The 25,203-nt window shown below is 32.2% G+C and overlaps 2 protein-coding genes across 3 annotated transcripts in view; one reads left to right on the top strand and one right to left on the bottom strand.

Moving 5' to 3' along the window:
• Nucleotides 1–12,133, bottom strand: part of LOC114326341 (rho GTPase-activating protein 26) — a 111,885-nt gene extending 99,752 nt beyond the window's left edge. For both annotated transcript variants that reach the window (XM_050654212.1, XM_050654213.1), the window contains exon 1: nt 11,715–12,133. In XM_050654212.1, the coding sequence (XP_050510169.1) occupies nt 11,715–11,874 (160 nt within the window). In that variant the 5' untranslated portion in view covers nt 11,875–12,133. The remainder of the gene's footprint in view (nt 1–11,714) is intronic.
• Nucleotides 12,134–15,917: 3,784 nt separating this feature from the next.
• Nucleotides 15,918–25,203, top strand: part of LOC114326316 (calaxin-like) — a 42,462-nt gene continuing 33,176 nt past the window's right edge. Inside the window, exon 1 of the mRNA XM_050654223.1 lies at nt 15,918–16,007. The gene's annotated coding sequence lies outside the window, so the exon portion shown is untranslated. The remainder of the gene's footprint in view (nt 16,008–25,203) is intronic.

The following is a 25,203-nucleotide window of genomic DNA, read 5'->3' as shown; positions in this document are numbered from 1 at the left end:
ATTTATTATATAATTTTATTTTCAGAAAATACGTATTTAGTTAAAAAATTTTCCGACAATTAATGTTCAGAAATCATTTGTGGCATTTTTAATGTGTTTGTGTGTGTTTTATTTTTTTATTATTTTAATTTTTGGCACTGTTTTAATAAAAATGTTTGAGAAGTAGTAAGTATAAATTAATTTAATATTTAAATGAAATATAAATAAAAAGTATATTAATTTCGTTTATAATCATATAATCATATAATAGAAGTATAACTTCTTACGTGCGTACAAAGTACACACACATTCTTTTTTTTTTTGGAGCCTGAGAAAACTAATAAGCATTTTTGAAAAATTTAAACTCAGAATGAAAGATTACGTTACTACCGAGGGCCGAAAGTCCCTGAAATCTTCAATAATGTTTATTATAATAAGTTACAGTGGTGAAAACAAGAGAAAATTGAGTGATTTTTAATTTTAAATATGCATGTATCTTTTTATTTATTCTAAGGGACATTCGACCCTCGGTAATAATGTAATCTTTCATTCTGCGTCTAAATTTTTTTAAAATACTTATTAGTTTTTTGATGATTCGAAAATATGAATGCATTAAAAGAGCATTAAAGCCGAAAGTTTGCGTCTATCCACTTAATTATAATTCTTATGGTTATCATTTTTCATTGCCTATTCGTAAAATGAATGAATTTTGAAAATTTGTTTTGTTATTGTAATAAACATGTTTTGTTTGGTGATCGTTCCGGGCCCCATTCAAATACGGGCCCGAGGCAAGTGCCTCAAGGGCCTAGTGGTAAAATAGGCCCTGGAAAACAACCCTTTATCTAAAACTTATGAGTGTTATTAAGCATTTTAAATTAAACATCTCTAGGTATCACTCGGTAGATTATCTACAAACAAATAAATAAAAAAATTACCACTTGAATTTATATGACAGAGTAAAAATATATTATAATAATTCTGACAAAAAGAGTATTTTAATGGAATGCACTCAGGGCTGCTTTATCCATTAGGCAATATAGGCAGTTGCCTAGGGCGACAAATTATGCGAGGGCGGCAAAAATACTGTACAAAAATATTTGTATATAAAAATTAAAATCGAATAACATTTAAGTACATAGTACATCCATCAATGGAATATAAGTGGGCATTCATTTCTAGAAAACAAATTGCATTTTCTTAACACTATTCATTCAAAAAGGACAGAAGTCGTAAATTTAGAGATTATTGGGCTGTCGGCAGCATCGCAAAGGCGGCGGGCGCATTGTTCTATATTTTTTTTAAACTGAATCCTTTTGGGTTATTCGTGGTTGAAAATTTGCCACTTTCATTGAAAAAGGTCGCCTCTTCGGACGGTTCTTTGCGAATACCTTAAAAATTATGATCTAACGAAAAAAACTATATAAAACATTTTTGTAGCTTATAAAAAATAAAAGAGATTCGTTCCTTCATAAGTCTTCTAGTGATAACATAAAAAGAGATATTGGTAGGTGAAAAGAATTTTTTTTTGCCAAGCTCAAATGGTGTGTTCAACTTAATAACAGAGAAATGGTCGATTTTAAGGGTATAATGCTATCAATATATTTTGTAAGTACTGCCCGAAAAGACCTTTAAAATGACCACACTGTTAAATTTCGAATACATTCAAACTAAGGTAGATAAGGTGCAACAAAAATGGATGACTAATTTATTTTAAAATAAAATGCGAAGTATATATATTTTAACCCCTCATCCACCAGATTTAAATGCACCGTTTTGCTTCTACAATCCCTTTTACTATAGTGTTATTTCTATGTTCAACAAGTTGGACGGGATTAAAATGTATGGTTTTTGATAAAAATAAGATCAAATTATAGAGAGCATTTTTAAATTTTTTTTTAAATCTTCCTTTTTCTCCATGTAACTCGAAAATGATAATAAGATACAATAATGAAAGGAAAATAAAATTGTTATCTAAAAGAAAACCTACCTTTTTGTAAGGTATTTTTTTACGTATCTCTTATCACTTTCGAATTACATGGAGAAAAAGGAAGATTTTTAAGAAAATTTAAAAATGCGCTCTATAATTTGATCTTATTCTTTTCAAAAACCATTCATTTTAAACCCGTCCAACTTTTTGAATATAGAAATAACATTATAGTAGAAGGTATTCTCGAAGACAAACGATGCATTTAAATTCTGGTGGATGAGGGGTTAAATATACTTCTCATTTTTCCTTAAAATACATTAGTCATAAGATTTTGCACCATATCTCGCTTAGTTTGAATGTAACCGACATTTAACAGTTTTCGTTTTAAAGGTCTTTTCAAGCACTACAAAAGGTATTCGTGGCATTAACACCTAAAATCGACAATTTCTCTGTTTTTTTAAGTTGAATACACCGATTTGAGCATGCACCAAAAAAATCTTTTTTCGCCTACCATCTCTCTTTTTATTAAAACTGGAAGATTTATGAAAAAATGAATCTCTCTGATTTTTCATAAACTACAAAAATGTTTTATATAGTTTTTTTCGTTAGATGCACAATTTTTATGGTATTCCCAAAAAACAGTCTCCGAAAAGTGTAATTTTTCAATGAAAATGGCAAATATTTAACCACGAATAACTCAAAAAGTATTGAGTTTTCAAAAAAATTTATAAAACAGTTATTGCTTAGAATTAGGTTCTCCGGCCACTTCCGGTGTTAGTTTGTTAAAAAAAATTTCCACCCCCGAGAACGGGTGGGAACCATCCCTAATTTAAAAGCGTCATAGGATAAAGCGTATACTTTGTTTCTTGAGCTATTTCCTACTTACAGTGAAAATATTAAGTAAATTGATGCAGTAGGATGGAATTCGGGGCCAAATACCCTCACTGACTGCACTATTAGATACCTACATCATTCATACATCAATGCATTCACTTAAAGGTTCATTTGGATATCACAATAAAATCACCAATCACCAATAATTGACATACCTAATAGTCCAGAAAGCCACTGCGCATCCGCTAGGAAAAATATTCTAATTCGGATTTTTTGCAAAATCTTACTCAAAAAGGACTCCTTTAAACAAATTTGCATGTTGCCAGGACCAAAAGGTGGTCAAAAATTTTTTAAAGGTTTTTTTTTTGTTTTTTCCTAAAATTATTTTTTTTGCATGAAAAAGTTTTTTTAGGTTTTTTGGACCATTCCAAACAGAAAAGGTCTTTAGTGACTTTTCTCTAAAAATGATAGTTTTTGACATATCAGCGATTACAAATTGAAAAATTGCGAAATCGGCCATTTTTAACCCTCAAAAACTATGTGAAAAACTTAAAATTTTAATGGTGCCAAGGTAGGTAGATATTCTTTAAACAACGATTGATGAAATCCCGAAGAGTTTTTTGCAATACAATATTCAAAACTTCTTTGTCTTTTAATTGCTAATCAAGCGTGCGCGACACTATTTTCCACTGACAGTATGGTGCAAATGAAAGGAATAAATTCGTTATTTCGTAAACGGGCGACTTTAAGGAAAAATCCCGAAACAGGTCGATTTTTATTTTTAAATTATGATATTGTGGCATATATGGTATACTAGTGACGTCATCCGTCTGGGCGTGATGACGTAATCGATGATTTTTTTAAATGAGAAAAGGGGTCGTGTGGTAGCTCATTTGAAAGGTTCTTCAATTCTTTATTCAGTAATGTAAACATTTACATAATTATTTTTACTTCTAGGGTGTCCTTCTACTTCTTTTTTTGTCAAATAATTTAATTTAATAAAAATTTTTTGGACACCCTGTATAAATAATTATGTAAATGTTTATATTACTGAATATAGAATTGAAGAACCTTTCAAATGAGCTAGCACACGACCCCTATTCTCATTTAAAAAAATCATCGATTACGTCATCACGCCCAGATGGATGACGTCACTAGTATACCATATATGCCACAATATCACAACTTAAAAATAAAAATTGACCTGTTTCGGGATTTTTCCTTAAAGTCGCCGGTTTATGAAATAACGAATTTATTCCTTTCATTTGCACCATACTGTCGGTGGAAAATAGTGTCGCGCACGCTTGATTAGCAATTAAAAAACAAAGGAGTTTTGAATATTGTATTGCAAAAAACTCTTCAGGATTTCATCAATCGATGTTTAAAGAATATCTACCTACCTTGGCAACATTGAAATTTTCAGTTTTTCACATAGTTATTGAGGGTTAAAAATGGCCAATTTCGCAATTTTTCAATTTTTTAATCGCTTATATGTCAAAAACTATCATTTTTAGAGAAAAGTCACTAAAGACCTTTTCTGTTTGGAATGATCCAAGAAACCTAAAAAAAATTTTTTCCATGCAAAAAAAATAATTTTAGGAAAAAAACAAAAAAAAAACGTTTAAAAAATTTTTTACCACCTTTTGGTCCTGGCAACATGCGAATTTGATAAAAGGAGTCCTTTTTGAGTAAGATTGTGCAAAAAATCCGAATTAGAATATTTTTCCTAGCGGATGCGCAGTGGCTTTCTGGACTATAAATATTTAAAGAAGAGTGGATTGAAAGATTTTTCCCTAATTTTGATATTGCTTTGCGCATTTATTTGTGACTCCCAGTTGCCAACCAATGTGTCTGCTGAAAGGTCATTTTCGAAAATTAAATGTCAAGAATTTAAAATAGTCATGAAAATAATTTCCGATCAAGTATGACGCAAGAACGTCTTAACAATTTGTCGATTTTGTCCATAGAAAGTTACGTAACAAAGGCGATAAATTATTATGACGACATTATAGATGATTTTTCCAAAGAAAAATCAAGAAAAACATCTGATGTGATCGACAACTGGAATGACAATTTTTATGTATTCTTATTTAAATAAAAAAATCTGCATGCAATTTTTTTTGGTACAATGCAAAATGCTACATTGCAATGGTACATGCTTGAAGGGCGGCTACTAGAGAATTGCCTAGGGCGTCAATTGACCTAAACGCGGCCCTGAATGCACTTAATTAAATGCGAAACTAAGGAAACCAAATCTAGCGTAGATAATAACGAGACACCCCATAATTACAAATGTTTTAAATGAAAATGGAATACTTACAAGGATGTACTGATACCTAGTTAGGTTACCTGGGTCCCATCGATAAAGAAGTTATTGAATTACCATATAGTTCAGGAGAATAAGTATAAAAGACGATGTTTGGAACTTTGAAATAATTTAAGTATCTAACAAGTTTTTGAAATAATATATTTTTATACTTATGGAAAGAAAATTTAGTTTCCTGAAGTTGCTGTTTTTTAATTTTGAACAATTTTCTGTAAAGATACTATTCTACAGGTTGATGACAATATGAGCTGTAAATATCTGGATAATATATATTATCTAATTTTTTATTATCCTGGAAATTTTACCAAATTTCGTGTTTTTTTAAATAGCATGTTGGGAGCCCCCAATGCTCGGCTGCAGTGTATCCCTTACAGGCCTGTTATTGCCGGTCCTGTTACATACAATATACAATTAGGATAAAAGTAAGTAAACCCGCCAAAAAGTACTATTGTGACATACAGACCTCAGAGCACTACAGGGTCTGTTACTTACACAAAACAAATCCCAAAAGGAAAGGGTTAAACTTGCAGACACTGTATTCAAATAGATTCTTAGTTAATTTCTAAATCAGAAAACAATATTAAAAACATTGTCAACAAATTGGGTAATAAAGATATATGAAAACAGAAACTGCTTAAATAGTATTTCTGTAGGGCCAGTCAGGGTAATTGGAAACACTATTTGAAATATCTTGACATCTAAGCATTTGAAATTTATTTAAAAATATACTGTTTTATATTATAATAAAATAAAAGCTTTTGGCTATTATACGAGAAGACTACAGTAGAATGTCCTAAAAACTAGTAAGAAATAGTCACAAAAAAATAAGATATTCAAAGTTTCCATTTACCCCAGAAATTTTAAGAAAAAAACTAAAACATGGGGTAAAAGTAAACAACAATCTCAGGCTTTTAAAGATGTAACAATATGGTCTTCAATTTTGGCTGACCATGCAGTTGAGTAGACCCACTAGTTACATCTTATCAGTTGGTATGTTTCTACCCTTTATGCAGTTGTAAATAATGCAATGTGGAATGCTGTAGTAAGCATCAGCCTTCCTATGTTATATTTTGTTTTAACGTCTGACACCTCATCTTCAAATCATTCAAAGAGTATTTCGATGGTTCTCTCTTCCGTATGTACTTCCTCAACATTTTAAAAATGGCAAGACCTGTAGCCTTAACATAAAAAATTGATTTCCATTTACCTCACATTGTTTCCATTTACCCCTAACAGGTGTTTTCATTTACCCCATGCTCAATATTTAAGGGGGTAATTGTGAACACTTTATTGTACTTACTTCTTGTATTAAATAACATTCAAATTAACATTGTAGGCAATATAAATATTCTTGTAGTAGCTATAAATTATATAATCACTATACATACTTAATACAGAGAGATAAAATTTGTAAAATATTGGCACTGTTCTATCGATGGCTTAGTGTGAAAACCTCGTATCTCTTTTTTTTTTCGAAAATGACATTTTGGTGGTTTTAGTTTGAAAACCTTGTATCTCACGATTTACAACTGTTAGAAAAATTCCAAATACACTAACTAGACTATTTTCTACAGCCGAAAAAAGAAACCATGTATATCAATTATTGCTCTCTTGATTCAGTGTGAATACCACGTATATTTATAACCAAGAATTTGGTACTTAATTTGGAGTGTTTGTTTGAGAGATTCGACTTGCAGAAATGTTTTTTGTGAACAACAAAAGGTAGTCCGGCATATAGAAACATTTTACGAACCTTAAATCAAAAGATTTGTATTGTATCGACCTAGTATTTGGAGGTATGCAATAAGCTATAAAAAAGGAAAACCTTATAAATAATAATAAACACAACCTCATTTGAGATGAAAAACACGTATATCAAGATATACGAGGTTATCATAGTTACTTGGGCAAAGGCTCTATATACTGCATGGATATTTACATGTTTTTCATAGTTAATATTTGTATTTCCAATTTAATAGCAACATTTAACACTTTTAGCTCTGTGCCAATCAAGGGCGGATCCAGGGAGGGGGCCAAGGCCCCCTCCGAGAATAAAAAAAATATGAATTTAAATATGTGCAGTTCAAATGTTTTTAGTTTCAAACGCATACAGTATGTCCCTGTAAGTTGTATCCATATGGAAAACTTTTTTATTATTAATTTTACGAAAAAAAGTTATTCTTCATAAAAATCTCTGCTTGGTCCAAAACCTAAAATTTAACCATCAAATATCAAATTTTTTTAATATTATACGAGGTATGTCAAAAAGTTTGAATTTCACTCAAGAGTAAAGTAGCATTATTTTTCACAATATTGAAAATTGCTATTATGAAAAGTTGTTTGAAATTAAAAACTCTATTCTAGTATGCAATTACATCCTTCTAATTGAAAAATTTATTTTTTTAATAATTTTGGATAACTAACATTATTTTCAGTTATTTTAATTCAGATAACTCTTTTATTATTAATTTTACGAAAAAAAGTGATTCTTAATAAAAAGTTCTGCCTGGTCTAAAACCGTAAATACAACCATCTTATGTTAAATTTTATCAATTTTATACGAGGGATGTCAAAAAATATGAATTTCGCTCAAGAGTAAAATACGTTTATTTTTCACAATAGCAAAAATTGTTATAATGAAAAGTTATTTAGAATTAAAAAATATGTTTCATTATGTAATTACATCCTTTTAATTGAAATATTCTGAACTATAAAGGTACTTTACTTTTGATCTAAATTTATCTTTTTTGACATACCTCGTATAAAATTGATAAAACTTCATATAAGATAGTTGTATTTTAGGTTTTAGACTATCCAGAACTTTTTATTAGGAATCACTTTTTTTCGTAAAATTAATAATAAAAGAGTTATCAAAATTGAAATAACTGAAAATAATGTTAGTTATCCATAATTTTTCAAAAAAATTTTTTTTTAATTAGAAGGATGTAATTGCATATTAGAATACAGTTTTTAATTACAAACAACTTTTCATAATAGCAATTTTCAATATTGTGAAAAATGAAGCTACTTTACCCTTGAGTGAAATTCAAACTTTTTGACATACCTCGTATAATATTCAAAAAAATTGATATTTGATGGTTAAATCTTAGGTTTTGGACCATGCAGAGCTTTTTATAAAGAATAACTTTTTTCTGTAAAATTAATAATAAAAAAGTTTTCCATATGGATACAACTTACAGGGACATACTGTATATGTACAAAACAGGGGATAAATATATCTTCTGGACTAGACTTCAACAAAAGCAGTAAGGAAGCTTCAAGAATGACATAGGATGTTGTGTAAATCAAAATGTTGATAATTTTACAAAGTGCCAATGGTTAAAACGACTTTGGCTGCGATCAAAATTGTATCAGTTTCAATATTCTGTACACACAAAGAATAAAAAAGAAATGAAGCATTACTTGGGTCACCAGCACTTAGAATAAAGGAGTTGATTGGTACTTTCGCACATTCAAAAAGGATTGTTTTGCAAGTATTGCATTTTATTTTTCTAATGAAAAATATGGTCATAATAAAGGGGATGACAGCCCAAAGTAGGGATCGCCAAGTTCTTGAAAATTTCAAGATCTTGTCTTGATTTCAAGACAAGAACAAGACAAGAAGTAATTTTAGATTTCAAGACAAGACAAGAAATTGTATGTCAATACCAAGATTTCTTGTCAAGAAATCAAGAAATCTTGAAATATATCTTGACTAGGCAATAATCAAAACTCTAAAACGTATACATCCAGACCCCCCAGTGCCCCTCCCAAAAAAAGTTCATGGCCCCTCCCGAAAATCAGTCCTGGATCCGCCCTTGATCGGATCCTTCTTCATATTTCAAAAATTTACTGACGCCATAATCCATTTTCCTGCACATCTTTCATCACTATCATCACCATCATCATCATTCCTCAACCCTTCCCAGATAGCACAAGTAGCACAAGAGTTTGTTTTTTGGTGCATGCTCAAATCGGTGTATTCAACTTGAAATAACAGAGAAACGGTCGATTTTAGGTATACAATGCTACCAATACCTTTTGTAGTGCTTGAAAAGACCTTTAAAATGAGCAATATATGTCAATTACATTCAAACTAAGCGAGGTATGCTGCAAAAAAAAATTGATGACTAATGTATTTTAAGAAAAAATGAGAAGTATATTTAATCCCTCATCCACCAAAATTTAAATGCATTGTTTTCCTTCTACAATACCTTTTCTTATAGTGTTATTTCTATGTTCAAAAAGTTGGACGAGTTTAAAATGAATGGTTTTTGAAAAAAATAAGATCAAATTATAGAGCGCATTTTTAAATTTTCTAAAAAATCTTCCTTTTTCTCCCTGTAACCTGAAAATGGTAAGAGACAGAGTAATGAAAAATAAAAACAAAATTTTTATCTAAAAAACCCTACATTTTTGTATGGTATATATTTTTCGTATATCTATCATTTTCGAGTTACACGGAGAAAAAGGAGGATTTTTACAAAAATTTAAAAATGCGCTCTATAATTTGATCTTATTTTTTTCAAAAACCAATTATTTTAAACCCGGTCTACTTTTTGAACATAGAAATAACACTACAATAAAAGTATTCTAGAAGAAAAACGATGCCTTTAAATTGTGGTAGATGAGGGGTTAAAATATACTTCTCATTTTTTCTTAAAATACATTAGTCATCAATACTTTTTCCAGCATATTTCGATTATTTCAAATGTAATCGACATTTAATATTGCTCATTTTAAAGGACTTTTCAAGCACTACAGAAAGTACTGGTAGCACTATGCACCTAAAATCGACCGTTTATCTGTTATTTCAAGTTGAATACCCCGATTTGAGCATGAACCAAAAAAACAAACTCATTTCACCGTGCCAATATCAGATATTTGTCTCAATGTGCTCAAATTAAAAATACGTAACGTAATTTTTGTTTTTAGGTTATATAATGCAGAAAATCAGTTTTTTGCCTCTCCTGTAAAATTGTAATTTAATGAGATACGAGGTTTTCACACTAAGCCATCGTTATGCGTTTAAAAACAATTAAATTTAAGTTGCACAGAATCGATATTCACTTGGCTTGGAAACAAATGAATAACATACAAGCACAATAACATACAAGCTTTACAAGAATAAGCAAAGATGGAATTGTAATTCTGTGTATGTGATATTGTTGCAATATTTCATTTCTAGCGGTAAAGAGTACTGTTTCCAATCATCCCTGTTTCCAATTACCCTTACTGACCCTAAATAAACTGTATCTGTACTAGTGATGTAACGAATGTCATTTTTTGAACATTCGCGAATACGAATGCGAATGCGAATATCTGCTACCGACATTCGCGAATGCGGATGCGAATGCGAATATTCAGTTTTTTTTTAATTTGTTTCTATTTTTGTAATGTTTCCTAAATTTATAATGAAAAGTTAATTGGCATTTAGTGTAAATCAATCTGAATCTTGCTTTATTACATAATACCAAATAATAAAAAAAAGTGAAGGCTGATAATGTGATTATACAAGGTGAAGTTCTATCTATCTATTGCCCTTCTATCTGGTCACTGCGTATCTTTTTAGGTCATTCGACCATCGCATCTGTGGTCTGCCCCTTCCTGTTTTGTGGTCACAAGGTCTCCAGTGAGTTATCGCTTCATTTCATCTTCCGTCTCTTTGTCTGCTGTATTGTCTCCTGCATTTTTCCATTTGAGAGTAGATGCATGTTTGAGGTTAAGTTACCTTTTTTTAATAAAAAAAGATGAGAAGTGAATAGATTTTGATTTTATTAACCTAATATTATCTTCAAATTATTTTTTTTTCTGGTTTTCATATTCGCAAAACATTCGCACAAATTTCGCGAATGCGGATGCGAATGCGAATATGCAAAAACATGCGAATATTCGCGAATGCGAATGCGAATACGAATATTCGTTACATCACTAATCTGTACTACTTAAAAGGATCCAACTAAACAACAAAATGATTCATAAAACAACAAAATACAAAATACCCTTCTAATATATTTAAACAACCTTTTGTACATTGATTGGTATAACTGAACTGTCTGCATAACATTGAAAGAGAAATGAATAATGAATTGACTAAAAATATATCTTCCTTAAATGTCATCTTGCATTGCATACTGGAATCTGATATTACCACACCCCCTAAATAAAAAGTTTATTGGAACACACTGAATACCATAGAAGTACAACACATTGAGTACAACTAGTGTATGATCAGAATAATACAATGGATATTAAGGCATGTTTTGAATAATAGATGGGCACTTGCACTTTCCTTTGGTGGAATATTTAGGTTAGTTACACAGGATGCTCCTCTTAGTAAAAGGAGCAGTCTACACTGCCAAGCCCCAAATTATTCTGTTTGGAATGCTGTGAATGCATTTATTTTAAAATTAAACTGAAGACAATGCAAGTCTTATCTATTTTTAATTACTACCCAACACTATTCAAAGTTAATTGCTTTTTGTTGAATATTAATACATAAACAAGGCAAATCATAATATTCGTAATGATATTCGCAAAATCATGTATTCGTTAAAACAATTGAAGCGCATTTGACTGTAAAACAATTGAGACACGTTCAAAGACATTTGTATAAAAACAAAACAATTGAAAAGTGAAAATGCTTACGTTTAGCTGCAGTCAAAAGGTCTTTAACTTCTTTGATAATCCTCTTGATATGTTGATTGGTCTTTTCCAGCTCCCGTTCATGCTTATGTAAATTTTCCCTGAAATGCGGACTGTCACTCAAACATTCAGTAAATTCTAAAGGAGGCAGTACGACCCCCATATTGTTTTTTAAATACACTCAACATTCATATAATCAGTTGGAGACGTAAAAAGTTTGCTGGGAGCCGTCAAAAATGTAGTACGAGATAAGCACTGACACGGAGATTGCACATTTACACTTTTTTCGGATATGTCACACCTAGAGCTTATCGAACAACACCTTCCTATAAAACTGATAACTGATGTGTATAAAAATCACAATAACAACCTGTTGCTGTTGAATTAGAATAAATAATTGTACACAGAAAGTTTTCTGTTGTTGCGCTTGCGGCTGCGATGACAAGTATGACGTTTCATAGATCTTCCATAAATCGAAATGGCTAACGTTACGGCTGGCGGCACTATTATGTGTTATTTTTACTTCTCTTTTACAGACAAGATTAGCGAGTTTAATATGTTTTTAGTTAAATACTGTGAAACTTATACAGTAATATTTATTTTAAATTCTTGTTTTTCATGTAAATATACTATTTGTGTGAGATATTTAGTTATTTACATTACACATGTTTTTCTTGTATATTCTAATATTCAACTGTAAATGTTTTTGCTTAAATTCTCTCTTGCCTCTTTTAAGCTAAATAAAGAAATTTATGGTCTTCTTAATATGCTTAAGCAGTTTTTATACAGTCTTTTTAAAAATTTATGGATAAATCAAAATGTCTAACATTACATACCGCAGGAATATAATCTGACTGTTGAATTCAAAATTTTCAAAATATTTTGTGATTTAATTAGAATTTACTCACTAGTGCCCCACCAGGCCACCAGTTTGTTTTGCTTATACACATTTAAAATATCTGCTTTTTTATCTATTCTAGTGTTTAACAATTGTTTTTTTACACATTTGTTTCATTTCTGTTTTTTGAATTTGAAATTATTATTCTATTATTTCGTGTATTTGTTTCTAAGATTTATGCTTATTTTGAAAGTCAATGTAAAAATCTGTCATAAAAACATCATCACACATAAAAATCAAGAAGTTTGCATATGGACCAAATACATACAAGAACTCTTTGATAATAATAGGTCCGAACAACTTCCATCCTTAGCTTTCGGAATGCATTGGATACATGAGAGGCTTTGTTTAGTATACAAGAGCTATTTCAACGATGTTAAGATGTACCTAAATTGGAATATTTATGCATGCTTCATTGATTACCATAAAGCGTTCGATACAGTAAATCGTAATAAACTGAGAGAAATATTAACAAATATTGGAATAAACACCTGTGATCTAAGAATTATTTGCAATATTTACTGATATCAAACACCTTCTAACCGTACAGAGGCAGGGAGACCCGATGATATCAATATCAAAATCAAACGTGGGTTCAACAGGGATGTGTATACTATCACCCCTGCTGTGCAACATATCTAATACTCTGAGGAATTCTTTCAAGAAGTAGTAAAAGATGTTGAAGTCGGAATTCAAATTAACGGAGAATGTATCAATAATATCAGATACGCAGTCGATACGGTGGTATTCGCTAAGAGTTATGAAGCCCTCCAGAAGTTAATGAATAGGATCACAGAAGTAATTCATACATATTAACTTTCACTAAACATTAAGAAAACCAATGTATGATGGCCTCTAATAAGGAACAACAATTTGGAAGAATCAGTGTGAACGGTCAACGAATAGAAAGACTCAAAACATCCACCTACTTTGGTACCAACGTCAATAAAAATTTATTTATTTATTTATTTATTTATTTACTTCTAAATATTTAAATTGTAAAAATTATGGTGAAAATGGATAAAACACCTTCAAAATATCATGAAAATTCTTATAGAAAACGAAGTCCCGCCAGAAGAATCCAGTCGGAAGTTTTTGCAATCCTGTGTTGAATTTTATTAGAAATTTTTGTAGATCCGATAAACAAAATTTAACGTTAACTGAATTAGTTAGAAGAGGAGCCCAAATTTAAAGACATATGAGAGAACAAGAATGAACAAGATTATATTCGATTCCTTTTTTTAAACTTTAAGATAAATTCATGTTGTTTTATAATCTAAATTTAACCCTCACGCACAAGTTGTAGTCCATGTGACTAACAACTTCAGTGAGAAACTGGGTTTATTTATTATGTACTAGGTTGCTACAAGTAAACTCTATTATTATTATTATTATTATTATTATATTTATTTATTTATTTTCAACGGGACACTGCCCAATAAGATTACAAGTTTATAAGTCCAGTATACATAATACATGTGTCAATAATAATAAAACTACAATAAAATAGTAATAATAAAATAATAATACAATAAAATATAAATATCACAAACTTAATCACATAAATCAGATTCATATATCACAATAAAGAATATCCAACAACTACTCAAACAAACAAACGTCTGAGGCCAGAGATGAATTCAGACTTCGGTGCAAAGAAATCTAGATCAGGTTGAGTGTTTGCCCATCTTAGTGCTCGAGATAAAAAGTTGTTATATGCATAGTTGGTTCTATGGATAGGAACATAGAATGTTTGATTTAATCGAGTTCTGCGGAGAGGTACATGGAGACCAACCTGCTCAAGTAGCTGAGGACACAAAACTGTTGAATTAATTATGCCATAGAGCATCCTTGCATCCTTAATTACTCGTCGGTCACGCAATGAGAGAATACCCAATTGGGTTTCAATTTGATAATAATTTAACTGATTTAACTCAAAAGGTATACCCAGTTTATATGCTATGTACCTTAAGAACTTGTGTTGGACTGTCTCGATTTTTGTTATGTAAATATTGTAAGATGGAGACCAAACACATAAACAATACTCTAGATGAGGTCTAACTAAAGAACAATATAGTAATTTAATTGCATCAATATTCTGAAAGTCTCTAGTGCATCTTTTTATAAAACCAAGCATTTGTAAAGATTTGGAAATTTTTTATGTATAATGTGATTCAAATAAAAGTTTACAGACTAAATTAATTCCCAAATCACGAATTTCAGTAACCCAGTCAACAGGAATATTCTGTATATTATAATTATATTCTATTGGGTCTCTCGATCGTCCAAAAGAAGTAGCATGACACTTAGATTCATTCAGGGCCATGGCATTCAACATACACCACTCACTCAACCGATCAAGATCATGTTGAAGATTAATACAGTCTTCTGTATTGGTGATAATTGTATAGAACTTTAGATCATCTGCAAAAAGCGGAGGTGAACTGTGTCGGAAGCAGTGGTGTATATCAAAATTGGATCCATTCCCTGGAAATCAAATGTAGGATAAAGAAAGAAAGAACTGTATTTTAAAAAATGGGTAGGTACGCTATTCAAATGTCATGATGTATCAATACCTACTCATAAAAATCAGGTTGCTACGATGTTATATTTTCTCTATACTATTGTACGGAGTTGAGTCGTGGACTGTCACAGATGTAATCTGTGAGAAAGAAAATCGAGGCTTTCGAAATGTGGCTTTATGGTCGAATCCTGAGGATATCTTATATCGACCACGTTACTAATTACGTTACTATATAATTAGGACGTCTTATTAAGAATACGAAAACAAAAAGAGCTGTAACCACAACAACATCATCCAAAATCGAATACCTCGATCACATCTAAGGAACTGAGAAAAATATGGATTTCTGCAACTAATTTTATAAGGAAAAGTAGAAGGAAAATGAGTGACAGGGAGGCGAAGGATTTCCCGGTTGAAAAATCTACCCTGGTGGTTTAAGACAACAACAACGTGGTGCAAAGTACAGAATACCATGATGGCCACCTGGCCACCAACATCCGAAACGAATAGGCACTACAAGAAGAAAAATAAGAGTGGTTTAAGAAAATATTTGATAAAAATCCATTCGTGATTATCTATTTTATTTATTATGGTATATAAATTCACAACAAACACATCGTAACAGGCTATGGAAATCTCCGTTTTATTGAGATTTATTGTCTATCTATAAGTGCGTCTTAGAAAAGAACAATTCACTAAAAAGTCGATAAATTGACACGAACTTCTTTTCCCAGCTCCAAAAGTATTGACCAAACTTTCGCTCCTAGTACAATTTCATCTAGTAGCCATAGTGACATTTTTATTAATAAAATATTGGTCTGCATATTGTTTCGAGTGATACTATTTTTTGGGGGAGTGTGAAAACCAGGAAAAGGTAACATATAAGCAATTTTTTTCTGTAATACGTTTCCACCACTACATTGTTTAGGTAGTTGCCTATGCACAACACTTTATCAGGTATGCGTGTTCGATAGAGAATCGCGTGAGAAGGAAAAAAAGTTTTGCTATTTATCATTTTTGGCATTTTTGTCCTGTATGTCACAGAAAATGGATGAAAAATGTTTGTTGCATGCCTTTAGGTTGAAAAAGATGGGGCAATTATATATTGGTGATTGTTTTTTGACATGCGGACTGTACCATTTTTATACTTAGATAGGATGCTAACTGTTCCTTTGTAAATCTATCACAAAATTTATAAATTTAGCTGCCTTTGGCGATTATGCAATAAAGTATCCGATGGTTTTGGAAAAGAATTCTTGATATATGTTCTTCTTCTTCTTCTTCTTATATTAGTTATGGCCTAATCCTAAAGACATAGTGACATTATGACGTTGTCTTTTGAAGAGTTTCCTGGTGGTCTGGTATCTGTTAATGTTAAATCTCTTGGTGTTCTGTCCTCTTTGTTTTCCCCATGGTGCCATATTTTAGAGATCTCTTTACCACAAATCAATAATAAAAAGTACACATAGTCAGGCACATACACCTACGACAACATTTAAAAAAAACCCAACAACAGGTCGTTTTTTACTTAAAGGGGGACACATTTTTTTCCTATATTTCCGATTATTTTACTTTCATCCCTAATTAAGCCACGGTTAGAATCACTCCAAAATTTTTTAAATGCAATGTGAATCAATTAATACATCGTTTTAAAACCCTTACAATTCATTAGTCTTTAATTTTTAAATTCAGTCCAATACTTTATTTTATTTATTTAAAAAGACTTTTACACTTTAAATTGTATTTACCTGTTTAATTTGTTGATTTAGTACGTCAATGGTTTATATTTTGATTTATTTCTTCGTCCAGCTTTTGAATTTTTGTCACATTTGTCACACTAAGTAAATGATATGATATAAACACATAAGGAATGCAAAATTAAAGGATTCTCCTGTTAATATCAGTTGTAAGCATTAATTTGTAGTCTTTGAAAATTTATTACCATGGTTTATTCCATTCCGGAACACGTAGACAGCGTTTCGTTGTATTTTATGGACAATAAATGTGCCAACATGACAGCTCAGTAATTTAATCTATGACATCAAGATAAATAAGGCAATAGGAAGTATGTTTTGGAGTCAGTAAAACAATTTCAAGAAGCTATGAATATATGAATGTAGGTAATAAAAAACGAGAAACTGAAAGGCCTGCAATTAATGATTCTAGTGAATTTTTAGTAGGTACTACGACATGTTCACCTAGATTGTAAATGTGCTCCTCGGCATTATGCTTTACTCGTTCGTCAATATTCAGACCAAAATTTTCCACGGCATTGGATTGGGAGGAGAGACAGCATCGAATAGCCTACTCGATCACCAGATTTGTCTCTCCTTGATTTTTTTGTGGGGACGTCTAAAAAGTACAATCTATAGAACACTACCCGTATCTTTATAATATTTACGTCAACGAATTGTCAACAAATACCTACGAATCACTCAGCAAATGTTTCTGAATGTGGAAGAACTATCTGGGCCAAGTTCTTTATAGTTCTTAAGACTAAGTTCTATAATAGTTAAGGAGTATATAGGATTTTATGGTTCAAAATACATTTTATTATTCAATATAGATTCTTTGAACTTCAATCAATAGGTACACTTACTCCCGTAAGCTTCTAATTGTTGTTTTCAATCCCTGACATGAGAAACATGAGGATTATCAATAAACTCTCCCAGGGCAAGCATACATCTTTCATACTGTGGATACGGTTAGAAGTCAGAGGGAGCTAAATCTGGGTAATAGGATGGATGTTTCAACGATCCGTACTTTAATTTTCACGACGGGTTTTTGAGCTATGTGAAAACATGCGTTATCTTGGCCAAAACTAATTACTTTTCTGATGTAAACGAGGTATTTTTCTACGAATTGCTACACTAAAATTAAAAAATAAGATTATAAAAAAATTTTAATAATAAACTTCTTCTGTAGTGAAGAAGAAGAATATCTACCACGGAGGTTTAAAAGTAATATAAATATATTCATTTTAAGACAGATGTCTTCCTTTCGGCTTACAGTTGCATGTAGCATGTGATTATAAAGAGTTCAACGACGATTGCAGATTATCGAACCAACTTAAATAAAAATTGTCTGTACCATTTTATTGCCATATCTACATATTATCGAGAATTGAGCTCTGAAACAATTGCATGACTGCTGCGATTACCGTGTACCCAAATTTAGAGTTTGAGTATACAGGAAGTACGATGTATTTAGTCAGAATGTTATATTATATTTGCTTGGTGTTTTTTTCAAAAAACGGCAAAACAGACTAGTTAAAAGAAATTAAGCAAGTATTGAAAATACTTCAAGGTATAATTAGGTACTTATTTTAAGACATTACCTATGCCAATATTAGCATAGTGCTTGATACGTCAATATTTCTTCTTCTTAAAGCGCCATCTCTTTTCTAAGGTTTCGAAGGATCACCATCATGATTATTTGAACTCTGTTCACTGCTGCTCGAAAAAGCTGTTTAAACTAGCATCTAACTAAACCATTCTCTAAGATTGCTTAGCCATGACATTCGTCGTCTGACAACGCTACGCTTTCCTAGAATCTTTCCCTGAATGAAATTCTGCAGAAGCTGCTATTTTGTTCCTTTCATGACGTGGCCAAGGTTTTTCAGTTTTCGTATCTTTATTTCATTATTAAGTTTCTTTTGAAAGTCTTTCTAAGACTTTCATTCGTGACTCTGTCTACGTAAGATATTCTCAGGATTCTTCTATAAAGCTGGAAAACTTCTTCTTTTACCTCTATACCATATGTTAGTTTCATTTCCAAGTATTGCTACTATCTTGGAAGCTATTTTCTTATAGCTTATTTTTTTAGGGCAATTCAGTAATGTCATCAGATATAGGGCATTCCATAAGAAAAAATATAACTTTGATATACCACTCTTTTTTTAGCACCTTGTGTAATTCACATTATTTTTAGATTGTAGTATTAAAGGCCCTGTATATTTCTGTGAAGAAATTTTTTTTAAATATCAAGTGGTTTTTTGTACAGAGACCGAGGCGAATAAGATGAACCACCCTGTATTTATTTCTTTCATTTGTTTATTCCAAGATAATTCTAAAGGTGCAAATTCGAACTGCTTGGTTGCTTCTCAGTTTTTTTTTATCTAGTTCCGGCTTCAATCTGTCCAATATGATTTTGGTCAACACTTTGGATGTGTTCTTTTAGTAGTGTTATTGCATGCCAACTGTTGTGTCTAATCAAGTCTCTTTTTTGGTTATTTTTATTATTAATACCCCCTTCCACTTCTTTGGTAATTCTTCGTCAGTCCATACACTTTGTTCAAAAGTTTATGTAACGTTTTTACTGATTGCTCAGCATCTGATTTTATTAGGTCAATAAGTATATTGTCGATTCCTGAGGCTTTGTCATTTTTTAGAAGTTTTAGTAGATTTCCAATTTTTTCACTTGTAATTTCTCCAATATTCGCTTCTAGCTCTGGTGATTCTACTTCGTCTTCTATGACTTGTGTTATTTCATGTTGATCATAGGTATATTTCTTCGAAGTATTCCTTCCATCTTTGTATTGTTTCTTTTTCATTTTTTATTCTGTTTTCCGGGATAATAAGGCCCGACAAATTTTAGATATTGACTATACTTTCATCCGACTCTCTTTATAGTATTTCAATCGAAGGGCAGAAAAGTCATAAGGGCCAAAAAAAGATCAGGACGATAAATAATTATTCTTACGTGTGGACCAAGTCTAACTTATGGTAATAATCCGATTGTAGATTGTAGGTGTATCAAGAAGGCCTCGTTGTTCAGGGTCAGTAACTTTAATAAGGGGGAGTGGGGGATAAAATAATTTAAGACTTACTACATCGTGGGCTTTTCACTACAAAAACTTAAATTAACATCAGCAGACATGGTGACAGTAAACTATGAAATGCTCTGAAATCATATGTTTGACTAGTTATATGTTCAACTAGTATTTGAAAAGTATTCTAAAAGGGTACCTACCTACTTAAAGGAATTTTAGTTCGATAATTGCCCAAACGTTTTTAATTATAAGGGGAAGATTTGAAAGTGAGCAATATGTATGGGCAATAAAAACTGTCTATATATTTGACGGAAAAGCGGTTATTGGGCCTAAGTATTCACATTCTTCCCACTAGATTAAACATAAAACTCAGAAACTAGTGCAGCTGTGTACAAATTTGACAAAAATTTTAAATTCAAGAAAAATAACATACTACATAAGATATACCAGGAGAAAAGAATGCATTCCATGATGCAACTGGGGATTTGCAAACTACATATTGAGATAACGGACACCCTTTACATTCAAATTGGAGCATTGCGTTCGTTCGAGGTAATCTGATTGTTCGAAATCCAATCAAATCCCTAATACCAAAGTTAAGATTGATTTGAAATTACCACCACCTCCCCCACGCAAGCTTTTCAATATACTTGACGTCTAAAATTACTCCTAGGACACGAATCGGTGCTTTATTCCAAATTGTTTTCCTGCACTTATAATTACTATACGGAGAACTATTTTAATGGAAAATCATAACTGGTGTGATGCATGACACGGCTACTTTCTGATTGGTGTATATTGTTTGATAATTAATCAAAAACGATGGAAACAAAATTATAATTTCCATCAGCAATGGCAAATCCATTAATCAGCGATGTCTTGTTAGTAGAAAACGATCTATAGGGAATATGGAAGTATTTTTCACAGAGTGTGCAAGTAATATGCATCTTTGTATTATATTTTCTACTTCCTTACTCCCAGATTTAATATAATATACATATTGTAATTAGAGCCGGTTCTAGGGTTTACGGCGCCCCAGGAAAAACAAAATTTGGTGCTCTTTCATACATGAATATATAAAATGACTGCAAATTAAAAAAAGACTACAAACAAAATTACACGATATAAACAACTGTATAAAATTTATTTATTTATTTAATCCGCTGTGCTGCGATAAGCTGCACAGATGTTGTGTTGAACCAGGTTCTGAGGTCCCTTTACCATGATGTTCTTTTCCTGGATCTCGCTTTCCAAATATTTTTCCTTTCAGGATGGTTTGTAGCAGTGCATATCTGGATTCGTTTGGCATAGTGTGTCCGACGTATTGTAACTTTCGAGATTTGATAGTGGTCAGTACCCAGTACAGTGGCGTACTGATAGATCAGCGGGCCCTGGTTACAGTTGGGATGCGGGCCACTCAATAAAGACACACATTGTATATCAAAAGTTTTTAATAAATATTAAATATAAATCATTATAATATATCATAAAATATATCATATATTTATAAAAGCTGAAGCTAATATTTTTATAGTCCATTTACTCACGGATTTTGCTGTAAATTTTAAAGAATCGCTCGGATTGAGATGGTCTTACATATAGCAAACATTTCTAACAAAAAAGTGTTATTGTGCCGATGTGTGCTTTTGCTCTGGGGGTGAGTTTCGCCCCTTCTTAGGGGTGAAAAACATACATTCAAGATAAGTCAGGAATTAGATTAACTGACTAATTCTATGAAACTTTAGTTCTATAGATTTTTTTCACTAAGTCAATACTTTTCGAGTTATTTGTGAATGAATATGTTAATTTTCAACAAACAAAAAACACGCTTTGAGACGGTTTTTCGCATATAACTCAAAAAGTAAGTTTATTATCGAAAAAAATATTCTTAGTAAAAGTATAGCTTATAAAAAAGTGAAAAAAATGGTGTAAGATTCAAAGTCTGTAGATCCAGTAGGAGCTGGATCATATTCTTATTCGTCAAATTCCAAATCGAATATTTCAACGTGAAATTACCAAAAAATGAAGCACTTTTCGGGAAAAACTCATCACAACTTTTTTAAAGGGTTTAAAAAAGCTTTATTTTTATTTTTTTTTTAGCTTCTACCATCAATATTAAGTATTATGTAGCACTCAAAATAAAGTTGGTCACTTTTTTGGTTAAAAAATCATTACAATCACCCCCTAATTAGCATCCCAAATGAAATTAATTGTTACCGCTCCTCAAGTTACTTGACTTATGCATTATTATATGATCTGTAAGTTTTATCGGTTCAAAGTGCTCAATTAAAAAAAATGGTTTTAAATTAAAAAAAACTTATTTTGAAAAAAAATTTTTTTTCAAAATAACTTAAAAATTATTGGTGATACCAAAAATCTCAACTAGTAAAAAAAATTAATTTTGCTGTTGTGAATATTTTGGACTTTTTTTTTCCTGAAGACAAAAGTTGGTTATATGTATAAGATATGGCTGTTCAAAATTTGCATATACTCGTGATTAGTGACTCGTTTAAGCTCATTTAACTAAAGCCTTTTAAAAAATATGCACTTTGAACCAACAAATCTGACATATTGTAACAAAATAATTATTGACCTACCCTCGTATACCAGCTCCCGTCTCCTCACAGACAGAACACTATCGATGTTTCGAGATACGCCGATGCAGCGCCGATGACGTGCAAGCGGTCACATGGACATAGCTGGAGATATATAGATATTTCTGGAATATCTGTATCGCATATATAAATAGGACATATTTGTAAATAGAGTTAGTCTTAAGCTAAAGTTTGTAAAGTAAACTTGTATAAATAAAAATAAAGTCGTATATAAATTACGAACCGCTGGTTTTATTGTAATTAGAAGTAATTACACAGTAAATAACCGCTACAGTGGTGTTAACGGTGTGGAGTGTAAATAAATGAAAAGTGAAAAAAAGACTTTTGAACTTTATTCGTCGGGAATAATCGGAGTGCGTTAATTGTTCGGTATTCGGAAAGACTTTTGAACTTTATTCGTCGGGAATAATTGAAGTGCGTTGATTGTTCGGTATTCGGAAAGACTTAGACATTTTGAAAAGTACGTGTGTGCCGACCAAAGATGTTGCTACAAGAACTGACCATAAAACAGCTCCGTGAACAATTAGAAGAGTACGAATTAGACAGCAGTGGGTGCAAGATAGTCCTACAAGCACGACTCAAGGATGTCCTCACAAAGAACGGAGATGACCCAGAGACGTTCCACTTCCAGTCAGCAGAACAAGTAATCTTATCGAAATTAAAAACTGTTTCTGAAACGATCAATGAAACTTGTAGAAAAAGCGACGATAAATTCGAAAATGTTGCTAAAAGATTCGATGAGACTTCTCAAATAATTAAAGACGTATGTAGTCAAAACAATGAGAAATTCGAAACCATTTCTCAAAAGATCGATGAAACTTCTATAAAGAACAACGAGAAACTTGAAGAAGTTAGTAGAAAAAGCGACGAGAAATTCGAGAACGTTGCTAAAAAATTTGACGAGACTTCTCAAGTAATTAAAGAAGTTTGTAGACAGAGCAACGAGAAATTTGAAAGTGTTTCTCAAGTAATTAAAGACGTTTGTAGACAGAACGACGAGAAATTTGAAGAGGTTTCTAGAACATTCGATAAGATACAGAAAAGCGTAGACGACAGTAAAGAAATGTTAGAAGAAAAGATCAAACAGCTAGAGAGCAGGATAACCGATACAAAAGTACAACCATCAGTTAATGCAGCAACGTTAGATCCTTTAGTGAAAGATGAACTACCGAGAGACGAAACGTCGCATAATATGAGATTCAAATTACCACCATTTGATGGAAAGTCCTCTTGGTCCATATATCTTAGACAGTTGGAAGCTATTGCGACCGCCAATCATTGGACCGAACAAGAAAAGGCTGTTTCCTTGACTGCTGCTTTACGAGGTGATGCTGCAGATATATTAAGGTCAATTCCCAAGGGTCAAGAAAATTGTTACCAGACCTTGTTCACTCGTCTAGAAAAACGCTATGGAGATGCCCATCTACAACAAGTATACAAAGCACAACTGCGAAGTAGAAGTCAACGAGCAAGTGAGAATCTGCAAGAATTTGAAGCAGATGTGGCTCGTGTGGTGCGGTTGGCTTATCCAGAGGTGCCAGACAGCGTTTTAGAAGAAATTGCAGTAGATACCTTCGTCAATGGGCTGAAAGATAATGAACTACAGAAAGCTTTACGACTAGCAAGACCGAAAGTTTTAGATGAAGCACTTGCTATTGCATTGGAACACGAAACGGCTAGTCAAACTTCACGAGGCCATAGAGTAAGAACCATTGAAGAAAGTGACGAACACAACGATGAACGTCTGGAGGAAATTATACGGAGAGTATTAAGTAATCAGATGCCAAAGAGACGCGAGCCTAGATGTTGGAATTGTGGAGACGTAGGCCACATTCGTCGTAATTGTAAGAAGATCGTACAGCCGTCGGAAAACTAGAGCGGGTCGACACCAAGGGGCAACTGCCGACCTCGAGAACTAGAGCCCCCATAGTAACTGTCAACCTTACGTCCTCCGGTGGAATCCACAACTTATACATCGAAGGTCGTATCAGTAATAGATGTAGATCATTTTTGGTGGATACAGGTGCAACGAGAACTATCGCACGTCCAGATGTAGTACGAGACCATAATAAATTATCACCTGCAACAGTAAAGCTTAGAACAGCGACTGGTGAGCTAATTAATACATATGGCGAGGCTAATATGTCAGTATCCATTGGCCAGACCACAGTTGAACATCAAGTATTAATTGCCGAGATCTCCGACGAATTCATATTGGGGATGGACGTACTAAGGAAAGTGGGGGCAATATTGGATGTTCAAAATGGAGTTCTCAAGATCAATGGTGAAGAGTTGCCCTTTCACGACGACAAAGAAGATGTCATCCGCTTGCTTACTACATGCGACGTAACCATACCCGGTAATAGTGAGAAAATTCTGATGACCATGCTTGATGGACACTGCCGAGAGGGAAGTTTAAGGATGGTCGAAGATGTGGATAATGTCGAGTTCCTAACGGCGAAAACTTTGGTAAAAGTTCGAGATGCGATTCCTGTAAGAGTTATGAATTTAAGGGAAACTGCTATCAAGTTAAGTAGAGGAGCTTTGATCGGGCAGTGTGTTCCCGTGGCTTCAATTTGCTCTGTGAATACCAATGAGAAATCATCGAAGGCGAAGTATCCAAAGGAGCTTGTTGAGATGATCATTGAAAGATGCCAAGATCTTGATCATGAACGAACGGAAAA

The sequence above is a fragment of the Diabrotica virgifera genome, chromosome 6 (assembly GCF_917563875.1).
Source record: "Diabrotica virgifera virgifera chromosome 6, PGI_DIABVI_V3a".
NCBI lineage: Eukaryota > Metazoa > Arthropoda > Insecta > Coleoptera > Chrysomelidae > Diabrotica > Diabrotica virgifera.
This window is presented reverse-complemented; position numbering and strand designations above follow the sequence as displayed.